Source organism: Malaclemys terrapin, chromosome 21, assembly GCF_027887155.1.
Source record: "Malaclemys terrapin pileata isolate rMalTer1 chromosome 21, rMalTer1.hap1, whole genome shotgun sequence".
NCBI lineage: Eukaryota > Metazoa > Chordata > Testudines > Emydidae > Malaclemys > Malaclemys terrapin.
The window spans coordinates 17,183,730-17,203,501 of record NC_071525.1 but is presented as its reverse complement, the minus strand read 5'-3'; the positions used below and the strand labels follow the sequence as shown (position 1 = coordinate 17,203,501).

General features: G+C 59.3%; 1 protein-coding gene across 2 annotated transcripts; it reads left to right on the top strand.

The window, feature by feature from the left end:
• On the top strand, nt 1–18,306 carry MAG (myelin associated glycoprotein). 2 transcript variants are annotated; one of them, XM_054011386.1, is made up of 12 exons: nt 1–147; nt 447–514; nt 5,536–5,610; nt 7,426–7,794; nt 8,879–9,175; nt 9,530–9,787; nt 10,286–10,546; nt 11,017–11,304; nt 11,947–12,043; nt 12,970–13,069; nt 14,150–14,189; nt 15,307–15,396. In XM_054011386.1, the coding sequence occupies exons 3-11, from the start codon at nt 5,565–5,567 to the stop codon at nt 14,180–14,182; spliced, it is 1,749 nt and encodes a 582-aa protein (XP_053867361.1). In that variant the 5' UTR covers nt 1–147; nt 447–514; nt 5,536–5,564; the 3' UTR covers nt 14,183–14,189; nt 15,307–15,396. The 2 variants fall into 2 exon arrangements, with proteins under 2 accessions (XP_053867361.1, XP_053867360.1); XM_054011385.1 differs by lacking the exon at nt 14,150–14,189 and having other exon boundaries at nt 15,307–18,306.
• Nucleotides 18,307–19,772: the final 1,466 nt, after the last annotated feature.

The window sequence follows — 19,772 nt, the reverse complement described above, 5'->3', positions numbered from 1 at the left end:
AGAGCAACTGGCACCCCAGCTCGCCGGCTGCGGGAGGGGACGCCAGTGCCAGCGGCTGGCCCGGGATGGGACGCTGCCCCGCTGAGAGCCAGCGGTGGGATCCGTGAGGGGGAGGCTGGCGCCACACCGTGGGAGCTCTCTGCACCGGTATCGCCTGCTGCCCCCCAGCTCAGTCACCAACTAGCCTGGGGTTCCCCTTTTCCTTGCCCCCCGGATCAATCCCTGAGCCTGCTAAGCCCCCTTCCCCACTGCCGGGGATCAGATCTGGGGTCCCCCTAACCTGGTATCCCCCCCTTCCTGCTGACCCAGATTGGAGCTGCTCTCTGGAAGGGCCGGTCCCAGCTGTGCAGAGGGGGGTGTTGTTCCGGCCGCTGCCTCGGACCAGGGACTCTGATCACTCCGGGGTCCATTCGTGGCTCTGACCCCGCCGGTCCCTTCGGTTACAGGTGCCGGGATTTTGCCACCTTCATGCCGGAGTCGCCGAGGGGTTAGAAAGCCAGGAGGACACTGAAAGGTACGAGATTGCGGAGCGTCGCCATGTGCCAGACTGGGCTCGGGTGGGTTAGAGCAGGCAGGGCTGGGAGCCAGGACGCCTGGGTTCTGTCCCTGGCTTTGGGAGGGGAGTGGGGTCTAGTGGTTAGAGCAGGGGGGCTGGGAGCCAGGACATCTGGGTTCTGTCCCTGGTTGGGGAGGGGAGTGGGGTCTAGTGGTTAGAGCAGGGGATGTGTGGGGAGCCAGGACTCCTGGATTCTGTCCCTGGTTGGGGTGGGGGGTGGGGTCTAGTGGTTAGAGCAGGGGGGCTGGGAGCCAGGACTCCTGGGTTCTATCCCCAGCTCTGGGAGGGGAGTGGGGTCTAGTGATGAGAACAAAGGTGCTGGGAGTCCAGACTCCGGATGATTAATGAGCCTTGTAGCTCTGATGACATTTTCCCTCTGAGGGCACAAAGGCCTTTGTCCCTCAGATGGGGAGAAGTCGCCTGTTTATCTTCCTGGGACCCATGTAGCAAGCGGGGTGGGGTTGTGCTAGTCACTACTGATCAAAAGAGAATAGAACCAGGAGTCCTGGTGCCCAGCCCCCCTGCTCTAATCACTATACCCCATTCCCCTCCCGGAGCCAGAACCCAGGTGTCCAGACCCCCCACTCGTTCCACATGGGCTCCTGATAAGCTCTCTCAGTGCCTGTAACCCAAGCTGATGCCAAACCCCGACCATGGATGGCAGCCATGCCCACGACCGGGAGGCCGAGCCCCGCGTCGCCTGGCTACCCCCGGCCTAGGCCTGCTGCCCCTGGCTTTTCTCCCCAGCTGAGCGTGGGTGTGTGTGCCATGGCTTGGATGGGAGACCCCCGCCCCCCAGCGGATGAGATTGGTGGGAGGAGCGTTGGGTGGGCACACAGCCAGGCGAGGGCTTGTGGGGAACTGGGGCTGGTCTGGGGCTTAGGGGCCAGAGGTTGAGGACTGGAGGGGTTTGGAGAATTTAGGGGGGCAGATGGAGAGCCAATGGATTGGGGGGGCAGAGGGCACGATTTGGAGATGGGGCCACAGGGGACATGAGGGGTTGAGGCGATTCAGGGGGAGAAAAGGGGGGGGGGGGCTGGCGGCTTCAGGGGAAATGGGGGTCAGGATTTTTTGGGGGGTGGGCAGCTGGAGGTGTTGGAGGGCAGATCAGGAGAGCTGTTCTGGGGAGGGGACCCGGAGGGAGGATCAGGAATGAGGGGGGTGGGGCGGAGTCATGGGGGAGGGATCAGGAGGGCCGAGGCCTCCCCCGAAGGGTTATGGGAGCGCCCTGCATTGGGACGGGGCTGGCTCCACGGCCCGTGGGGCTCACGCCAGGGCTGGGCCCTGGCAACCAGCCTGTGCCAGGGGGTTGGGGAGCGGCGGAGGCTTGGAAATGGGGCCTGATGCGGGCAAGGGGCTGGAGCCATGTTGCCCGGCAGCCATCTTGCCTCTGGCCTGCAGAGGCCTGGGCAGACTGGGCCCCATAGGCCTCTCATTAAGGTTGCCAACTTTCTAATCGCAAAAACCCAAACACCCCTGCCCCACACCTTCTCTGAGGCCCCACCCCTGCCCTGCCTCTTATAAGAGTCCCCATCCCCCACTCACTCCGTCCCCCCTCCCGCTGTCGCTCGCTCTCCCCCACCCTCACTCACTTTCACTGGGCTGGGGCAGGGGCTTGGGATGCGGGAGGGGGTGAGGGCTCCGGCTTGGGGTGGGGCCAGAAATGAGGGGTTCAGGGTGCAGGGGGGGCTCCAGGCTGGGGCAGGGGTGCAGGAGGGGGTGAGGACTCTAGAGTGGGATTGGGGATGAGGGGTTCAGGGTGCAGGAGGGGGCTCCAGGCTGGGGCAGGGGGTTGGGGTGCAGGAGGGGGTGAGGACTCTAGGGTGGGATTGGGGATGAGTGGTTTGGGATGCAGGAGGGGGCTCCGGGCTGGGGCAGGTGGTTGGGGTGTGGAAGGGGGTGAGGGCTCCGGCTTGGGGTGCGGGCTCTGGGGTGGGGCCAGAAATGAGGGGTTCAGGGTGCAGGAGGGGGCTCCAGGCTGGGGCAGGGGGTTGGGGTGCAGGAGGGGGTGAGGACTCTAGGGTGGGATTGGGGATGAGTGGTTTGGGGTGCAGGAGGGGGCTCCGGGCTGGGGCAGGGGGTTGAGGTGTGGAAGGGGGTGCAGAGTGCAGGCTCCAGGAGGGGGCTCAGGGCTGAGGCAGCGGGTTGGGGAGCGGGAGGGGCATCAGTGCATGGGCGGCACTTCCCTCAGGCAGCTCCCGGTTGGTGGTGCAGCGGGGCTCAGGCAGGCTTCCCCGCACTGCTCCCAGAAGCGGCCGTCATGTCCCTGCAGCAGTGGCCCCTAGGCAGAGGGGTCAGGGGGCTCTGCGAGCAGCCTGCGCCCGCAAGCACCACCCCCACAGCTCTCATTGGCCACGGTTCCTGGCCAATGGGAGCTGCGGAGCCGTGGCTGGGGGCAGGGGCAGCGCATGGAACCTCCCTGATTGCCCCTGTGCCTAGGGGCTGTAGGGACATGCCGGACACTTCCGGGAGTGGCGCAGGGCCAGGGCAGGCAGGGAGCCTGCCTTAGCCCCGCTGCACCGCCGACCAGACTTTTAACGGCCCAGTCAGCGGTGCTGACCAGAGCCACCAGGGTCCCTTTTCGACTGGGAGTTCTGGTCAAAAACTGGATGCCTGGCAACTCATAGTCCAGGCCTGAGTGGGGTTGGCCTCTCCCCATAGGCCTCTCATCCCCTTCTCCCCATGTTGTGGGGCTACTCAAGGTCTAGGCCTGAGTAGGGTTGGCCCCACAGTCCTCTCTATCCCCTCCCCCAGGTCTGCTACTCAGAGTCTAGGGTTGGGTAGGGTTGGCCCCATAGACCCCTTTTCTCCTTCCCCCCATGCCATGGGGCTACTCAAGGCCTAGGCCTATGGAGCTCTGGGTTGAGTCGGTCCTAGCCACCCCCTCCAGGCCCTGTGTCTGTTCAAGGCCTGGGCCCTCAAAGCCGTTGTGTCTCTCAGGGCTGCTCCATCGCTAGCTCCCCACGGTGCCCGTCGGAGCCTGGGGCAGCCACCACAACTTCAGAGTCGGAACCGACCAGCCTGGGAGTTGTGCTGCTAATAGGGGAGCGTCTGTGTCCCCAGGGGGACTGTCTTTGAGGTTAAGACGGGATGGCTGGGAACCAGGACTCCTGGGTTCTCCCCCCAGCTCTGAGAGGGGCGTGGGGGCTAGAGTGGAAGGGGCTGGGAACCAGGACTCCTGGGTTCTCCCCCCAGCTCTGAGAGGGGCGTGGGGGCTAGAGTGGAAGGGGCTGGGAGCCAGGACTCCTGGGTTCTCCCCCCAGCTCTGAGAGGGGCGTGGGGGCTAGAGTGGAAGGGGCTGGGAGCCAGGACTCCTGGGTTCTCCCCCCAGCTCTGAGAGGGGAGTGGGGGTTAGAGTGGAAGGGGCTGGGAACCAGGACTCCTGGGTTCTCCCCCCAGCTCTGAGAGGGGCGTGGGGGCTAGAGTGGAAGGGGCTGGGAGCCAGGACTCCTGGGTTCTCCCCCCAGCTCTGAGAGGGGCGTGGGGGCTAGAGTGGAAGGGGCTTGGAGCCAGGACTCCTGGGTTCTCCCCCCAGCTCTGAGAGGGGAGTGGGGGCTAGAGTGGAAGGGGCTGGGAGCCAGGACTCCTGGGTTCTCCCCCCAGCTCTGAGAGGGGCGTGGGGGCTAGAGTGGAAGGGGCTGGGAGCCAGGACTCCTGGGTTCTCCCCCCAGCTCTGAGAGGGGAGTGGGGGCTAGAGTGGAAGGGGCTGGGAGCCAGGACTCCTGGGTTCTCCCCCCAGCTCTGAGAGGGGAGTGGGGGCTAGAGTGGAAGGGGCTGGGAGCCAGGACTCCTGGGTTCTCCCCCCAGCTCTGAGAGGGGCGTGGGGGCTAGAGTGGAAGGGGCTGGGAGCCAGGACTCCTGGGTTCTCCCCCCAGCTCTGAGAGGGGAGTGGGGGCTAGAGTGGAAGGGGCTGGGAACCAGGACTCCTGGGTTCTCCCCCTGGCTCTGCTACTACTTTACTGTGTGTGAATGTGGCTGCGTTTCTGCGAGGCCCCACTGCCATCTTGAGGCCATTGTGAGAACAGCAGTGACTGCTCTGTTCCCATGTTTCCTTGGGTTGGGTTGAGGCTGCATTTCTCCCCCCTGGGCCAGGGATCTCCCTGCCCTGTTGGAGTCACAGCTGAGAGCCCGTGGGGCAACCGGGGATGGGAAACACCTACCCGGGCCTGGGGTTAAATCTCCCGAATGTCAGGGAGAGATCCCAGGAGACCTGGCTCCCAAGCCCCCCCGCTCTAACCACTAGACTCCACTACCCTCCCTGTGCCAGGGAGAGAACCCAGGGAGTCCTGGCTCCCAACCCCCTCTCCCCCCGCTCTAACCACTAGACCCCACTTCTTTCCCCTTGTTGGGAAGTGATTCCCCAACCTCAGAGACTTCCCCCATACCTCTGCATTGGGAGAACTGTCCCCTGAGATCCACCCTGAAAGTTTCTTTCTGGTTAATAAAAACAACAAGGAGTCTGGTGGCACCTTAAAGACTAACAGATTTATTTGGGCATAAGCTTTCGTGAGTAAAAACCTCACTTCTTCCTATGCATCCGAAGAAGTGAGGTTTTTACTCACGAAAGCTTATGCCCAAATAAATCTGTTAGTCTTTAAGGTGCCACCAGACTCCTTGTTGTTTTTGTAGATACAGACTAACATGGCTACCCCCTGATACTTTCTGGTTAATTTCATCCTTACTTCTGTAGGGGAAGGGAAGGGTCTGATTGCAGAGGGTGGATGTGGGAGGGGAAGCCAGGACCCCTGGGTTCTATCCCCAGCATGGCCCTGAGGGGGCATCACAGCAGTTGCTGCTTGCAATGAATGACCTCTAGTTTTGGTGCCCATTTGCCCTGGTCTCTCCCCGACTGTTTGTTTGAAGGTCCCGGCGCCTCCTGCTGGGAGGAATGAATCTGCTCTGTTTGGGTGCACGCCGCCCCCTGCTGGATGGGATAACACCAACCACACCTCATCTAAGCCCCTTTTCTCTCTCCCCAGTTGACACAATCTCGCCGCCCCCTGAGAAGATGAAGGCTGCTGGGGTTCTGCTCACCTTGGGGATCCTATTTGGAGGTACTGAGGGAACCCCAAGGGAGCAATCCACAGCCCTATTTCCTGTCTTTTATAGCCCTGTCTCCAGAGGGTGGGTTTGAACCTGGGGCTCGCGGGAACTGTCCACTCGCCCTGCGTCATCACACAGACATAGCCAAGCGGGCGGGATGGTGCATCTGATTGGTTTTCCAGACCTGCCAATCAGCTCACCATCGGTGGTTCAAATTTTCCTGGCACGTGAGCTGAGTTTGTTGGACCTTGTCTAGCTCTATTGTACCCCTGGACTGAGGGCTGGGTGGTCCTGGGAGAACAAGCTATCTACTCCCTGATGGGGGTGTGTGTGTCCTCCAAGGCTGTGGGTGTGTGTTTTGGGGAGCTCTCCACATTGGGGGAAACAGAGGGATGCTCTCCATGGGATACCTCCTCCCCTACCCCACTAGCCATGATGAGAGCTTGGGGAGTAGGATCTGGGTTCTAACTGGGCGCTGAAAGCTGGTGGTTGGGTCAGCAGGGAAACTGAGGCACGGGAGGAGTTCCAGAGTCAGGTGCGTGTTCATTTAGGTCTAACGTTCCCAGCACGGGAATAGCCCTGAACTAGCTCTGCCGGAAGAGGGTTCCCAAAGGCCTTGGGTTTGGGCTGCGCTGACAGGATGGGGGACCCTGCTGGGGGGAACCTACAGGCAACCCTGCTTGGTGTCCTCGCCAGAACAGGATCCATAGGGGCGAGTCAAAGAGGAGGCCACGAGGGTCAGAACTGTAATTTTATATAGGTTGAATTGCACTTGTTGCTTAGGTGGCATTTAGCTACGGCGCCACCAACTGTCTGAGAAATAATTAGAGAGAGATGAAAGCAGGGATGGCTGGATGGTGATTTGGATGAATGGATGATTGAGTAGGTGCGGGGATGGATGGATAGAAGGTAGGTTGGTTGAGTGGATGGTTAAATGGACAAATGGTTGGTCAGATGATTGGGTGGGTAGGTGGATGGATAAATGGTGGATTGTTTGGATGGATGGATGGATGGATGGATGGATGGCTAAATGGTTGGGTGGATGGACCGTTGGCTGGTTGGGTGGGTAGGTAGATGGATAAACGGTTCATTGGATGGATGTGTGGATAAATGTTTTGTGGGAGGGAGGGAGGAATGGATGGATAAGCAGAGAGAGGAACAGATGGATAGATAGAGAGGGATGGATAGAAAGGGATGGATGGATAGGTGGGGGAGGGAGAGATGGAGGGATAGGTGGAGAGAGGGGTGGAGGGATAGATAGGTGGAGGGAGGGAGCGATGGATGGATATAAATGGATGGATAGATAGGTGGAGGGAGAGATGGATGTTAGAGAGGGATGGATGGACAGGTGAAGTGATGAATGGATGGATAGAGAGGGATGGATGGATAGAGATGGATAGGTGGAGGGAGGGAGCGATGGATAGATATAAATGGATGGGGAGATAGGTGGAGGGAGAGATGGCTGGGTAGAGAGGGATGGATGGACACGTGGAGGGAGGGATGGATGGATAGAGAAGGATGGATGGCTAAGTGGAGGGAGGGAGAGATGGATGGATAGATAGAGAGGGATGGATGGCTAGGTGGAGGGAAGGAGAGATAGCTTGATGGATGGATAGTGGAGAGGGGATGGATGGATAGAGAGGGATGGACAGACGGGTAACAAACCAGGGACCGACAGAGTTTGGCAGCTGGGCAGAGAAGAGGGCAGTGGGGAAATCGACGGGAAGGAGAGTGGTCCGTGGCAGGAGAGGTTGGCGGCAAAGGAGACGGGCGTGCGGGTTCCTGTCCCCATCGCCCAGCACCTGTCGCTCCTGTCTGCCCGCCAGGCACCCTGGGTGGGCCGTGGAGTGCGTGGATGCCGCAGACCATTATGGCCTTCGAGGGCACGTGCGTGGCCATCCCGTGCCATTTCGACTACCCGGACGAGCTGCGCCCCTCGGTCGTGCACGGCATCTGGTACTTCAACAGCCCCTACCCCCGAAACTACCCGCCTGTGGTGTACAAGTCGCGCACCAGCATCGTTCACGAGAGCTTCCAGGGCCGCACCCACCTGCTGGGCGACCTCCAGGCCCGCAACTGCACCCTGCAACTCAGTCGGCTCAGCCCCGAGCTGGCGGGGAAGTACTTCTTCCGCGGGGACCTGGGCGGCTACAACCAGTACACGTACTCGGAGCACAGCAACCTGGAGATCATCGGTGAGTGGGGGGCGCTGGGGCCAGGCCCCTGAGATGGCTGAATTGGGGAATGGGACATGGGGCCTTTCCCCTCTAGGGGGCGCCAGCTGCCATCCAGATTCAGGGCACGGGACTGGCTGGCTCGGGCAGGGGAAAATGGGGCATGGGGCCCTTGCCCCTCTCGGGGCTCAGAATTAACAGTGATGAGAGAGCCCCCCCCCCCCCGAGTGAATCATGCACCCTGTGCCATGGAGCTCAGCACCCCCTACTGCTGCATCAGGGCGCATTTGGGTCTCTTCTCGCCTCTGGAAGGGGAGTGGGGTCTAATGGTTAGAGCAAGGGAGGCGGGGACTGGGAGCAGGACTCCTGGGTTCTACCCCTGGCTCCAGGAGGGGAGTAGGGTCTAGTGGTTAAAGTGGTGGGGTGGAGGGAGTGGGAGCCAGGTCTCCTGGGTTCTATCCTTGGCTCTGGAAGAGGAGTGGGGTCTAGTGGTTAGAGGAGAGGGAGTCTGGGAACCAGGACTCCTGGGTTCTCTCTATGGCTCTGGGAGGGGAGTGGGGTCTAATGGTTAAAGTGGTGGGGTGGGGGGACTGGGAGCAGGACTCCTGGGTTCTATCCCCGGCTCCAGGAGGGGAGTGGGGTCTAGTGGTTAAAGCGGTGGGGTGGGGGGACTGGGAGCCAGGACTCCTGGGTTTGCTGTATGGCTCTGGGAGGGGAGTGGGGTCTAGTGGTTAAAGCAGTGGGGTGAGGGGACTGGGAGCCAGGACTCCTGGGTTCTATCCCCGACTCCAGGAGGGGAGTGGGGTCTAGTGGTTAAAGCGGTGGGGTGGGGGGACTGGGAGCCAGGACTCCTGGGTTTGCTGTATGGCTCTGGGAGGGGAGTGGGGTCTAGTGGTTAAAGCAGTGGGGTGGGGGGACTGGGAGCCAGGACTCCTGGGTTCTCTCCATGGCTCTGGGAGGGGAGTGGGGTCTAGTGGTTAAAGCGGCGGGGTGGGGGGACTGGGAGCCAGGACTCCTGGGTTCTATCCCCGACTCCAGGAGGGGAGTGGGGTCCAGTGGGTTGGAGCCCACGTCCCTGGCTTCACCCAGCCTCTTCCCTCGCCAGACAAACCCACCATCGTGCCCCCGGCTGCAGTGGTGGTGGGGACAGAGGCGGAGGTGCGGTGCGTGGTGCCGGATAACTGCCCCACCATGAAGCCGGTGGTGAGCTGGTTGAACCACGAGGTGCTGGAGGGACAGGCTGTCTTCGGCCAGCTGGAGGAGGAGAGCGGCACCTGGAGCCAGGTGTCCCTGCTCAAGTTCCAGCCCTCGCGGGAGAACAATGGGCACGAGCTGGGCTGCCAGGTTACCTACACCAACACCACCTTCCTTTTCGAGGCCTTCGCCACCTTGGACGTCAAGTGTGAGTCCCCAGCCCCGCCCCCCTCAGCCTGCTGGGTTCTGGCCCTGGCACCGGGAGGGGAGTGGGGGCTAGTGCTTAGAGCAAGAGGAGCCCTGTGGGTTAACCCTACTGGCACCCGGTGGCAGGGAGTCCCGTGGGTTAACCCCACTAATACCCAGTAGTGTGGCCTAAACCCCCAAACACCCAGTGGCAGGGAGTCCCGCAAGTTAATCCCGCTGACCTCCAGGGGCAGGGAGTCCCGCAAGTTAACCCCGCTGACCTCCAGTGGCAGGGAGTCCCGCAAGTTAATCCCGCTGACCTCCAGTGGCCGGGAGTCCCGCAGGCGAAGGCTCAGCTCTGCCTCCCCCACCACAGACGTGCCCCGGATCCTGCAGGTGAACTCGTCCCTGGAGATCACGGAGGGCTCGCACGTGGTGCTGCTGTGCGTGGCAGACAGCAACCCCATGGCCTTGCTGGCGTGGTTCAAGGAGGAGGCCGTGCTGCGGGAGGAGCCGTCCACCAACCTGACGCTGGAGCTGGACAACGTCACCCATGCGCACGACGGGATCTACGTCTGCGTGGCCGAGAACGTGTACGGGCGGGTGAACCGCTCCCTGGCCCTCACCGTCATGTGTGAGTGCCTGGGCGGGAGGGGAGAGGGGTCTAGTGGTCAGAGCGGAGGGGAGGGGCTGGGAGCCCGGACTCCTGGGTTCTAGCCTGGCTCTGGGAGGGGATTGAGATCTAGTGGTTAGAGTGTGGGGGGTCGGTGCTGCTCCTGGGTTCTATTTCCTAGCGGTGGGAGAAGAGTGGGCCGTAGTGGTTAGAGCGGGGGTGGAAGGTGGGAGCCAGGACTCCTGGGTTCCATCCTAGCTCTGGGAGGGGAATGGGGCCTGTGGTTAGAGTAGGGTGGGGCTGGGAGCCAGGACTCCTGGGTTCTATCCTGGCTCTGGGAGGGGAGTGGGGCAAGGCTGGGAGCCAGGACTTCTGGGTTGTATCCCGGCTCTAGGAGTGGAGTGTGGTGGGGCTGGGAGCCAGGACTCCTGGTTCTATCCTGGCTTTGGGAGGGGAGTGGTGCCTAGTGGTTATAGTTCTGGCTCTGTGGGTCAGTGAACCCCTGCCCAACCCCCACAGATGCCCCACGGAAGCCATCGGTGAACTCCTCGGTGGTGGCGGTGGAGGGGGAGCCGGTGACTATCCTGTGCACCACCGAGAGCAACCCCGAGCCCATCATCACCATCTTCAAGGAGAAGCAGATCGTGGCCACGGTGGTCTATGAGAGCGAGCTGCTGCTGGAGATCCCCGCCGTGACCCACGAGGACGACGGGGAGTACTGGTGTGTGGCGGAGAACCAGTACGGCCAGCGCGGCTCCGCCTTCAACCTCACCGTGGAGTGTGAGTCATCCATGCCGGGTGGAAGAGGGTGTCAGGGCTTTCCTCCCACTTCCTCCCCCCCAGAGGTGGCTGCATCTCAGCACCAGACGAGCTGTCCCGGGCAGCGTTATGTGTGGCTGTTCCCCAGCTGCTCCGCCCCAGAGCTGGCTGCATCTCAGGTAGCTCTGGTGCAGGCTATCCCCGTGCAGTGTTGTGTAGCTGTTCCTAAGCTTCCCCGTCCCATAGCTGGCTGCATCTCAGCGCCGGGCGAGCTCTCCCCGTGTGGCGTCCTTGTGCAGCTATATCTCAACCAGCTCTGGGGCAGGCCATCCTTGTGCAGTGTTGTGTGGCTGTGCCCTGCCCCAGAGCTGGCTGTATTTCAGCACCAGCCTAACTGTTTCCGTGCAGTGTTATGCATGGCTGTTCCCCAGCTGTCCCACCCCAGAGCTGGCTGCATCTCTGCGATGCTGATGCTGCGTCTCTCCCCGCAGTCGCTCCCATAATCCTCATGGAGTCGAAGTGCACGGCGGCTCGGGACACGGTGCAGTGCGTCTGTGCCGTGCTGGCCAATCCGGAGCCCGTGATCTCCTTCGAGCTGCCCACCCGGAACGTGACGGTCAACGAGACTGACCAGGAGTTCGTTTATTCCCAGAAGACGGGCTACACGGTCACCAGCATCCTGACGCTGCGCGGGGAGCCAGACTCACAGCTCTTCATTGTCTGCTCCGCCCGCAACCTCTATGGCACCAAGAACCAGCAGCTCCAGTTCCACCACTCCAGTGAGTGTCTGCCCTGCTCCGTACAGCGCCCCCTGCTGGGAGCAGCCGGAGCTGGGGTAGCTGGGAGCTCCCCCCCATGGCCAGTGCTCCTGCCCCGCTCCCCACAGCGCCACCTGCTGGGAGCAGCTGGGGCTGGGGTAGCCGGGAGCTCCCCCCATGGCCAGTGCTCCTGCCCCGCTCCCCACAGCGCCACCTGCTGGGAGCAGCTGGGGCTGGGGTAGCCGGGAGCTCCCCCCATGGCCAGTGCTCCTGCCCCGCTCCCCACAGCGCCCCCTGCTGGGAACAGCTGGGGCTGGGGTAGCCGGGAGCTCCCCCCATGGCCAGTGCTCCTGCCCCGCTCCCCACAGCGCCCCCTGCTGGGAACAGCTGGGGCTGGGGTAGCCAGGAGCTCCCCCCATGGCCAGTGCTCCTGCCCCGCTCCCCACAGCGCCCCCTGCTGGGAGAGGCTGGGGCTAGGGTAACTGGGAGCTCCGCCCACAGCCAGCACCCCTCCCCCCCGGCTCCCCACAGTGCCCCCTGTTGGGAGTGTCCGGGACTGGGGTAATTGGGAGCTCCCCCACAGCCAGCACCCCGCCCCCGACTGCCCACAGCGCTCCCTGCTGGGAGAGGCCGGGACTAACCCCAGCCCCATGCTGCTTTCAGACAATCTGATGTGGGCGAAGGTGGGGCCGGTGGGCGCTGTGGTGGCCTTTGCGATTCTCATTGCCGCCGTGTGTTACGTGAGTCAGACGCGGAAAAAGTAAGTGCGGAGCCCCCCGGGGCTCAGCTGTATTAACGAACGGGGCGTCCCGGGAGCGGGGTGACGCCGAGGCCCGAATCCAGGCCGGATCGCAGACCGTCCTCTTGCCGGTACGAGGCAGAACCCCCGGCCTAACTGCCATCACCAGGCGGATCTTCCGATCCAATCGGGTTTTCAAACGAGGGGCGCTCTTACCGGGGCGGCCGGCAAATGGCCACCCACCGAACTAAGTGTCATTCGCCACAATCGTTTTAAACACGTTTTCATCGTTTATTTTAGACAGGGCGATTTTGGCAGGGGAAGGACACCATTTTTTGTACCGCTAAATAAAGACAGAATAACAATTAACACACGTGACGGTTCTTCGCTTAAAACTAAGGAGCATTTTTGGAGGAGAAGGATAAACAGTTATATCCAGATCGGTCACCCACAATCGTTGGTTAAAGGGCATTTCTAATGACTGACTGACGGCATAATTAATGAAGCACCAATATTAATCCGTGTTTGGTAATTAGCAGTCACCCTATTGACCAGTCTGGGGCATTAGCCATTAATTGATCCTAATCAAAGATGGTTGGTGGGTAATTAATGATTGATAAGTCATTAGCAACTCTCAGTTACTGATACATCAGGAGCAAACTGCTACCTTTTGATTAGTAAGATCATTATTAAATTACGTCGTTAATGCAGATGCAGTTACGCGATGCAGATTGTTAATGGAGGGATGAGATATGTAATGTCATAAGGGGGGGTTGAGGTCACCCAGCGACAGGGCATTGCCCTCCCCCCCCGCTGCGGGGGTCACCCAGTGACAGAGAATTCCCCCCCTCCCCCGGCTGTGGGGGTTGCCCAGTGACAGAGAATCTCCCCCTACACTGTGGGGGTCGTCAGTGACAGAGGTGTCTGTGCTGTCTCTCTTTCCCCAGGAAAAACGTGAATGAAAACTCCAGTTTTGTGCAGCTGGAGCACCCGCCCGTGGCGTACAGCGGCGAGTACCGGCCCCCGGGGGCCCTGGACAAATCCGAGGTGGGATGATGGGACTGGCATGGCGGGGAGAACAGGGAGGTGCAGAGAGTGCTGTGTGTGTGGGTAGGGAGGGGTGCATGAGGGGGGGATGAAGGGAGGGAGGGGTGTGTATGGGGTGGATGGATGGGTGTGTATGGGGTGGATGGAGGGAGGAAGGGAGAGGTGCGTCTGGGATGGATGGATGGATGGATGGAGGGGTGTGTATGAGGTGGATGGAGGGATGGGTGTGTATGGGGTGGATGGAGGGAGGAAGGGAGAGGTGCGTCTGGGATGGATGGATGGATGGATGGAGGGGTGTGTATGAGGTGGATGGAGGGATGGGTGTGTATAGTGGTGGATAAGTGGAGGACTCTGTATAGGAGTGATGGATGGATGGAGGGGTGTGGAGAGGTGTGGATGGGGATCAATGGGTGGATGGATGAAGGGATGGAGGGAATGGGTATAAGAGTGGATAAGTGGAGAGGTGTGTATAGGGGTGGATGGATGGAGGGAGGGGATGTGGATAAGTGGAGTGGGGTGGATGGGGATGGGTAGTTTAGATAAAATTGAGTCCTCTATGTTGTCAGGCACTAGTGTCCATAACCAGAGAGGAAATCTAGCCCGGACTGGCTGGCTCAGAGGGGCGGGGAATGGGACGTGGGGGCCTTTCCTCTCTCGGGGAACTAGATAAGTTCCTGGAGGACAGGTCCATCAATGGCTGTTAGTCAGGCTAGGCAGGGATGGTGTCCTTAGCCTCTGTTTGCCAGAAGCGGGGAATGGACGACAGGGGATGGATCACTTGATGATTCCCTGTTATGTTCATTCCCTCTGGGGCACCTGGCATGGGCCACTGTCGGCAGACAGGATACTGGGCTAGATGGACCTTTGGTCTGACCCAGTCTGGCCGTTCCTATGTTCCTATGATCCAGCCCCAGGCTGGTGAATGGGGTGGGGGAAGGGATTCTTCCATCCCTTTGCATCCCAGACCCAGTCCGTAAAGCTGCGGCTTCAGAGGTGCTCCCCAGAGGCATCCTCCGTATGGGGCGGCAGCAAGGGGTCGTCCCCCCAGGTACACAGTGACAGCTCTTCCTTCTCCGCTAGTCTAAGGAGATCTGCTCCCTGGAGAGCCACTGACCCCCGGGTAAGTCTGGATTCCCCAGTCTGTGTCACCCCCCACCAGTGTGCGTCACACCTTGGCTTGGACACGGGGACCCCTTCTGCACCCCACAGTCATGCAGCGGACTGGCTGGGCAGGGAATGGGACACAGGGCCTTTCCCCTAGGGGGCGCTGGTTCTGATCTGGCCCAAGAACTGGTGACTGTTGGGCTCATGGTGGTGGGGAATAGGGCATGGGGCCTTTCCCCTCTAGGGGGCACCAGTTCTGGTTTCTAGCCTGTTGCTTGGGTAGCTCTCACAGTTCAGCTGTGGGGCAGGGCATGGGGGTCTTCTTGGAATATCGGCAGCCCCTTGTCCTGGCAGCAAGGTTCCTTGCAGTGTTGTGGTGTTTTGCCTTCTCCCTCTGCTCGTTCCGTGGTCTAGTCTCTTTGTGGCATAAAATCTTAACAGACCCCCCCCCCCATGGGACAGTCCTCGCACCCGTGGAACTCCCTGCCCAGGAGAGCTCTGGTTAGGAATGCATCCTTTGGAAAGGATCCTGCAGTCATTAGTTCTCCAGGTTAATGCCAATAAGGTCCCACTGGGTAATCCCAGTAAGATCAAGTGGCAGTGAATTTCCTAGGTAAACTACGGTATTATTGGATCGAATAACCCCAATGGTATCCTCCTGAAGCAAATCCAATAGGTTGAGCCCCTTGTATCAAGTGGCAGGGAGTCCCAATGGTTAACCCCACTAAAACCCAGTGGCAGGGTGTCCTGTGAGTTAATCCTATAATATCCAGTGGCAGAGAGCCCCATGTGTTAATTCCATAATATCCAGGGGGAGGGAGTCCTGTGAGTTAACAATATAATACCCAGTAGGAGGGACTCCTGGGGTTAATATCCAGTGTCAGGGAGTCCCACAGGTAACCCTATCATATCCAGGCTCAGGAAGCCTCACAGGTAAGCCTATAATTTTCACCATCAGGGAGTCCCACAGGTTTATCCTATAATATACATTGCCAAGGAATCCCACAGGTTAATCCTGTAATATCCAGTGGCAGGGAGTCCACAGGCTAGCCATATACCCTCCAGTGTCAGGGAGTCCCACGGGTGAACACGCCAATCGTACCCAGGTTGACGCTGCTCTGCTTCCCCCGCAGTACGAGCGGCGCCTGGCCTCCGACAAACGCCTCCTGAACAAGCCCGAGGGCTCCCTGGACCTGAACGTGGACTACGCCAACATCGACTTCACCAAACTGCCCACCAAGGACAGCTACACCCTGACGGAGGAGCTGGCGGAGTATGCAGAGATCCGCGTCAAGTGAGCACCCCCTACCCCCCACAGTGACCCACGCTCTGCCACGGAAACCACGCCCGCTGGAATCAGGACCTGTCTGTGCCCCCAAATCACCAGGCACGCCCCCGCCACGGAAACCCTGCCTACTGGGATCAACCCCATGCAGAGTGCAGGTCCTGCCCCGCCCACTAATGGCAGGACACGCCCCCTGCCATGGAAGCCCCACCCACTGCAATCAGGAGCTTCGACTGAATGCAGCTGGGAGAGGGGCTGTCTCTTGCTGTGTGTCTGGGCAACTTCTGGGGCAACAGGCCCCTGATCTCAGCTAGGGCAGGGACTGTCACTTGCTGTGTGTCTGGGCAGCGCCTCATATCCTGATGCCCCTTCTTTGACAGCCCTATGGCTGGTTATGTGGGTCTGGCCCTGCACAGGGACCCAGGTGACCTGCGGTTTAAATCCCACCTATGCTACAGATTTTGTGCTACCTTGAGGTATGTTCTAACCTCGCTGTGTGCCTCAGTTTCCCCACAATCTCTTAATTTCTCCTGTGTACAATGTGGCTCATAATTCCCTCCCACCCCAGGCTTTTGTGTGGCTTAATTTGGCACTGATTGGGAGGCTCAACCAAAGCCCTGTTGAATCGTTAATTACCCCCTTGAGCTATCTCTATAGGACCCATGCAAGTACCTGCCTAGATAGCCCTGGCGGACCCTGTATAAAACAGGCCTGGGGGATCCTCCCTAAACCAATCCAGGCCTTGTTCTAATTCCCCCAATCTGTCTTTCCACGTGCCGAAGGAACATCGTTTTTCTGCTGCGTAAAGACTTGTCTATGGTATACAGCTGCTTAGACCAGCACAGCCATCCCCAGCCAGGAAGGGGAATACACTGGACTGGGCTAAAACCCTGTCCTACTGGGATAACGGCCCCCACAGCTGTGCTAGTATAGACAGATCAGCCCTGTCCTACTGGTATAACTAGACCAGTAGAAAATCACACGTCTAATTGACATCGTTCTTCCGAGGGGAAATCTCTGGGTGGCTCAGATGTATATCAGGAGCCCCAAAACCCCCCACAGCTGTAATCTTTGTTTCCCACTGGGATAAACAGGTGCTCACGTTCTGGGTCCGACCCCCTGGAATTCTATGATCCGTCAGCACCAGCTGTCCTGGGGGAAATTTATAACAAATCGTCATTTATTTTTGGTGTCATTTTTGTACAGATATTTGCCTGATGATAGAAAACGAAATAAATAAAAAGCCCAGACTAACAAGGTCAAAACTCTCTAACCAGCACTTAATTCTGCCCAGAGACCTCCCCCTAACCTTGTTAACCCTTCCAGGCCCCCGGATCTAGGCTCTATTTATTGATTAGCTGGATGTGACGTGATGAGATGTAAAATAAAACACGGCGCTTGAGGCTCTGGTATAATAATAATAAGGCCACTTCACAGAGCTCTGGCAGGTAAAGGAACCACGTGAATGACGTCGACATGAGGGCTGGGTGGAAAGGACCCAGGGACCTCGCGAGGCAGCCAGCCGCCCGCACTGCCGCAGAACCAAGTAACCCCAGACCATCCCCGTCAGGCATTTCTCGAACCTGGTCTTAAAACCCTCCGCTGACGGGGGTCCCACAACCTGCCTGGAAACAGTCCAGAGCTGAACGCCCCGGAGAGTTCGGAAGTTTCTCCTAATACCTGACCTCAATCTCCCCTGCCCAGACCATGTTTAAAGACTGTTCTCAGGTCCGCCCTCAGCCTCCTCTTCACTAGACTAAACAGGCCCGATTATTTTAATCTTTCGTCAATGGTCAAGTTTTCTAAACCGCTGATCCGTTCTGCTGCTCTCCCCAGGAGTGGTGGAAGCTGTCTAATAGTGGGGGGGCCACCAGCGTCTGAACCATGGCCCCGCCCCTCCTCCTGAGGCCCCGCCCCTTCTCTCCTTCTCCCTGCCCCCACCCCACTCCTTCCCCCGAGGCCCTGTTCTCTCCCCACCTCTTCCCCTCGAGACGCCCCTCTCGCTCGCTCCTCTCTCCCCTCCCCCCCACCAGGCACTGACCCTTATGTCCTGTAGAAAGTGCTGGGGTCAGGCCCTGCGGCCCCCCGGTTCTGGCACTCCTGGCTCTGCCCTGGACTCTCCATTCGGGCCACCCCTTTCTGAACGGGCAGCGTCCCAACCCAGACACGGTTCTCCAACTTCGGCCTCCCCAGAGCAGGCCAAGTCCCGCCCGTGTCGTACGTCCGCCACTCCTGTTTCCACAGCCCAGAACGACGTCACCTCGCAATTAAAAAAGCTGAAACCCAAACAAGAAATTTTTTCACCGCATAGTTTCATTTTGCAGGAAACGTTGCCATTTTGTTCCGATTCGGAGCCTTCTTTGGTTTGAAAACACAGAATCCCCCTCCACCCCCCCAAAAAAACCCCAAATTGAAATTCAACCAGCTTTCATTTCCATCGCCCGCTATTTGGCTTTGTGTTCCCAGAGCTTTGTAAAAGAGCCACAGCCTAACCCAGAACGCCGCCTCCATCGATTGGCACTAAGTCGTGTGGACAATTCCCGTTCTTGGCTTCTATGTAAATAGGGAAGAATGTAAAAAATAATTGAAGCCAGGATTAGCGCAGTAACTTTTGAGTAGCATGTGTGCGCGTGTGTACGTGTGTTACAGGACACAATTGTGCCACTGGCTTAGCCAGCCCTGCTCCCAGGTAGAACTAGGCTAGCGAACATATCAGGAGAGCTGGATTAATTCCGAGACTACGTCGGTTTCGTTGTGTGTCGTTGTTCCGTGAGGTGCCAACCGTTTAATGACTTTAACCCAGCAGACTTTGTATTCCCAAGGAAATAAAATGTATTTTACAAATCCACATGGTGCCTAGTGTTGTGTTCCCTTTCGGGGGGGTCTTCCCAATGCCACAGCATGGCGCTGGGGGTGCTGTGCTGCAGGGGGCAGGGTGAGGCGCTGTCCCCTAGCAGTCAGGGCTGGCCCTGATGCCCCAGAGCAGCACTGGGGGCGCTGTGCTGCAGGAAACAGGTGGCTGTGCTCTCCCCTGGCAGGGCTGGCCCCGATGCCTCAGGACAGCAATAGGGGGCGCTGTGCTGCAGGGGGCGGGGTGGGGGCTCTCCCATAGCAGTAAGGGCTGGTCCCGATGCCCTAATGTGAATCAAACAGAGCAAGGGCTTGAATCTGGGTCGCCCACAGTGCCAGGGAGGGGGGTGCCTTGGTCCGGGGCTATCAGCACCTCTCTGGGGAGGAGATGTCGGAGAGCAGAGGCTGTTTAACCCACCCCACAAAGGCAAAGCGAGATCCGCTGGCTGGGAGATGAAGCCAAACAAATCCAGACTGGAAATAAGGGGCAGGTTTTCCCCGAGGAGAGGACTTGACCCTCGCAACAACTACCCCAGGGAGGGGGCAGATTCTCCAAACCTTTGAGTCCTTCCATGGCGATCGGATGTCTCACTAAAAGCCCAGCTCTAGCTCGACCCCCAGATCTGGGCTTGAAATCTGCAAAGGGGGCAGAGTTAGGGGCACACGTTCAAGGGGGCGGGGTTAACAGTGCTCTAGCTCGACTCCCAGATCTGAGCTTGAAATCTATGAAGGGGGCAGAGTTAAGGGCACACATGCAAAGGGGTGGAGTTAATGGCGCTCTAGCTTGACCCTCCCCCCCTCCAGATCTGGGCTGGGTGCAGGGTCCCCTGGGGGAGGTTCTCCGGCCCGGGCTGGGCACGAGGGCAAACTGGCCGTGCAGAACAGTCCCTTGAGATGTGTGGATTGATTAACCAAACCCTCTAGTCCTGCAACCTGCACGGCCCGGAGAGTACACGCTGCCCAATATTACCCACCCCAGGGCTCTCTTAGCATTGCGATCCCTCACTTGCCTTCAGGATTCACAGCTCAGCATTTTAACCCGGAGCCAGGAGGAGACACTTTGGCCCTGATCCTGCCATCGGACCCCTGTTACCGCCCAATGGCTGGACCTAATACAGGATCCAGGCCTCAGTCTAATATCACGGCTCATCGTGGGCTTTATCCTTGCAGAACGGAGATGCTTGTGGGCCCCTTTCCAATTTCAGCAGGGCAGTTGGGTCAAGCTTCAAGCCTCTTTGCACCGGTGGGAATGACCGTGCCAGGGATGTATGGTCAGGGTGGGGCTGCCCCATCACCGCTGGGCAAATAACAGATTTTCTGGTGTGCCAGCAATGCCAAAAAATCGGAACCAAAATTCCTGTCAAGTTTGACCAATTTTCAATGGTTTTGATTTAAAAACAACACATGAAAGGAATTTTTGAAACAAAAAAAATCGTTTTGGACTGAACCAATTCGAGGCTTTGG

What these genes read in the sequence shown, in the direction of transcription:
- MAG (XM_054011385.1), top strand. Translation starts at nt 5,565, where the DNA reads ATGAAGGCTGCTGGGGTTCTGCTCACCTTGGGGATCCTATTTGGAG. An exon ending in CTTGGGGATCCTATTTGGAG is followed by an intron (nt 5,611 to 7,425) that starts GTACTGAGGGAA and finishes TCTGCCCGCCAG; the next exon opens with GCACCCTGGGTGGGCCGTGG. An exon ending in GGGCCCTGGACAAATCCGAG is followed by an intron (nt 13,070 to 15,306) that starts GTGGGATGATGG and finishes CTTCCCCCGCAG; the next exon opens with TACGAGCGGCGCCTGGCCTC.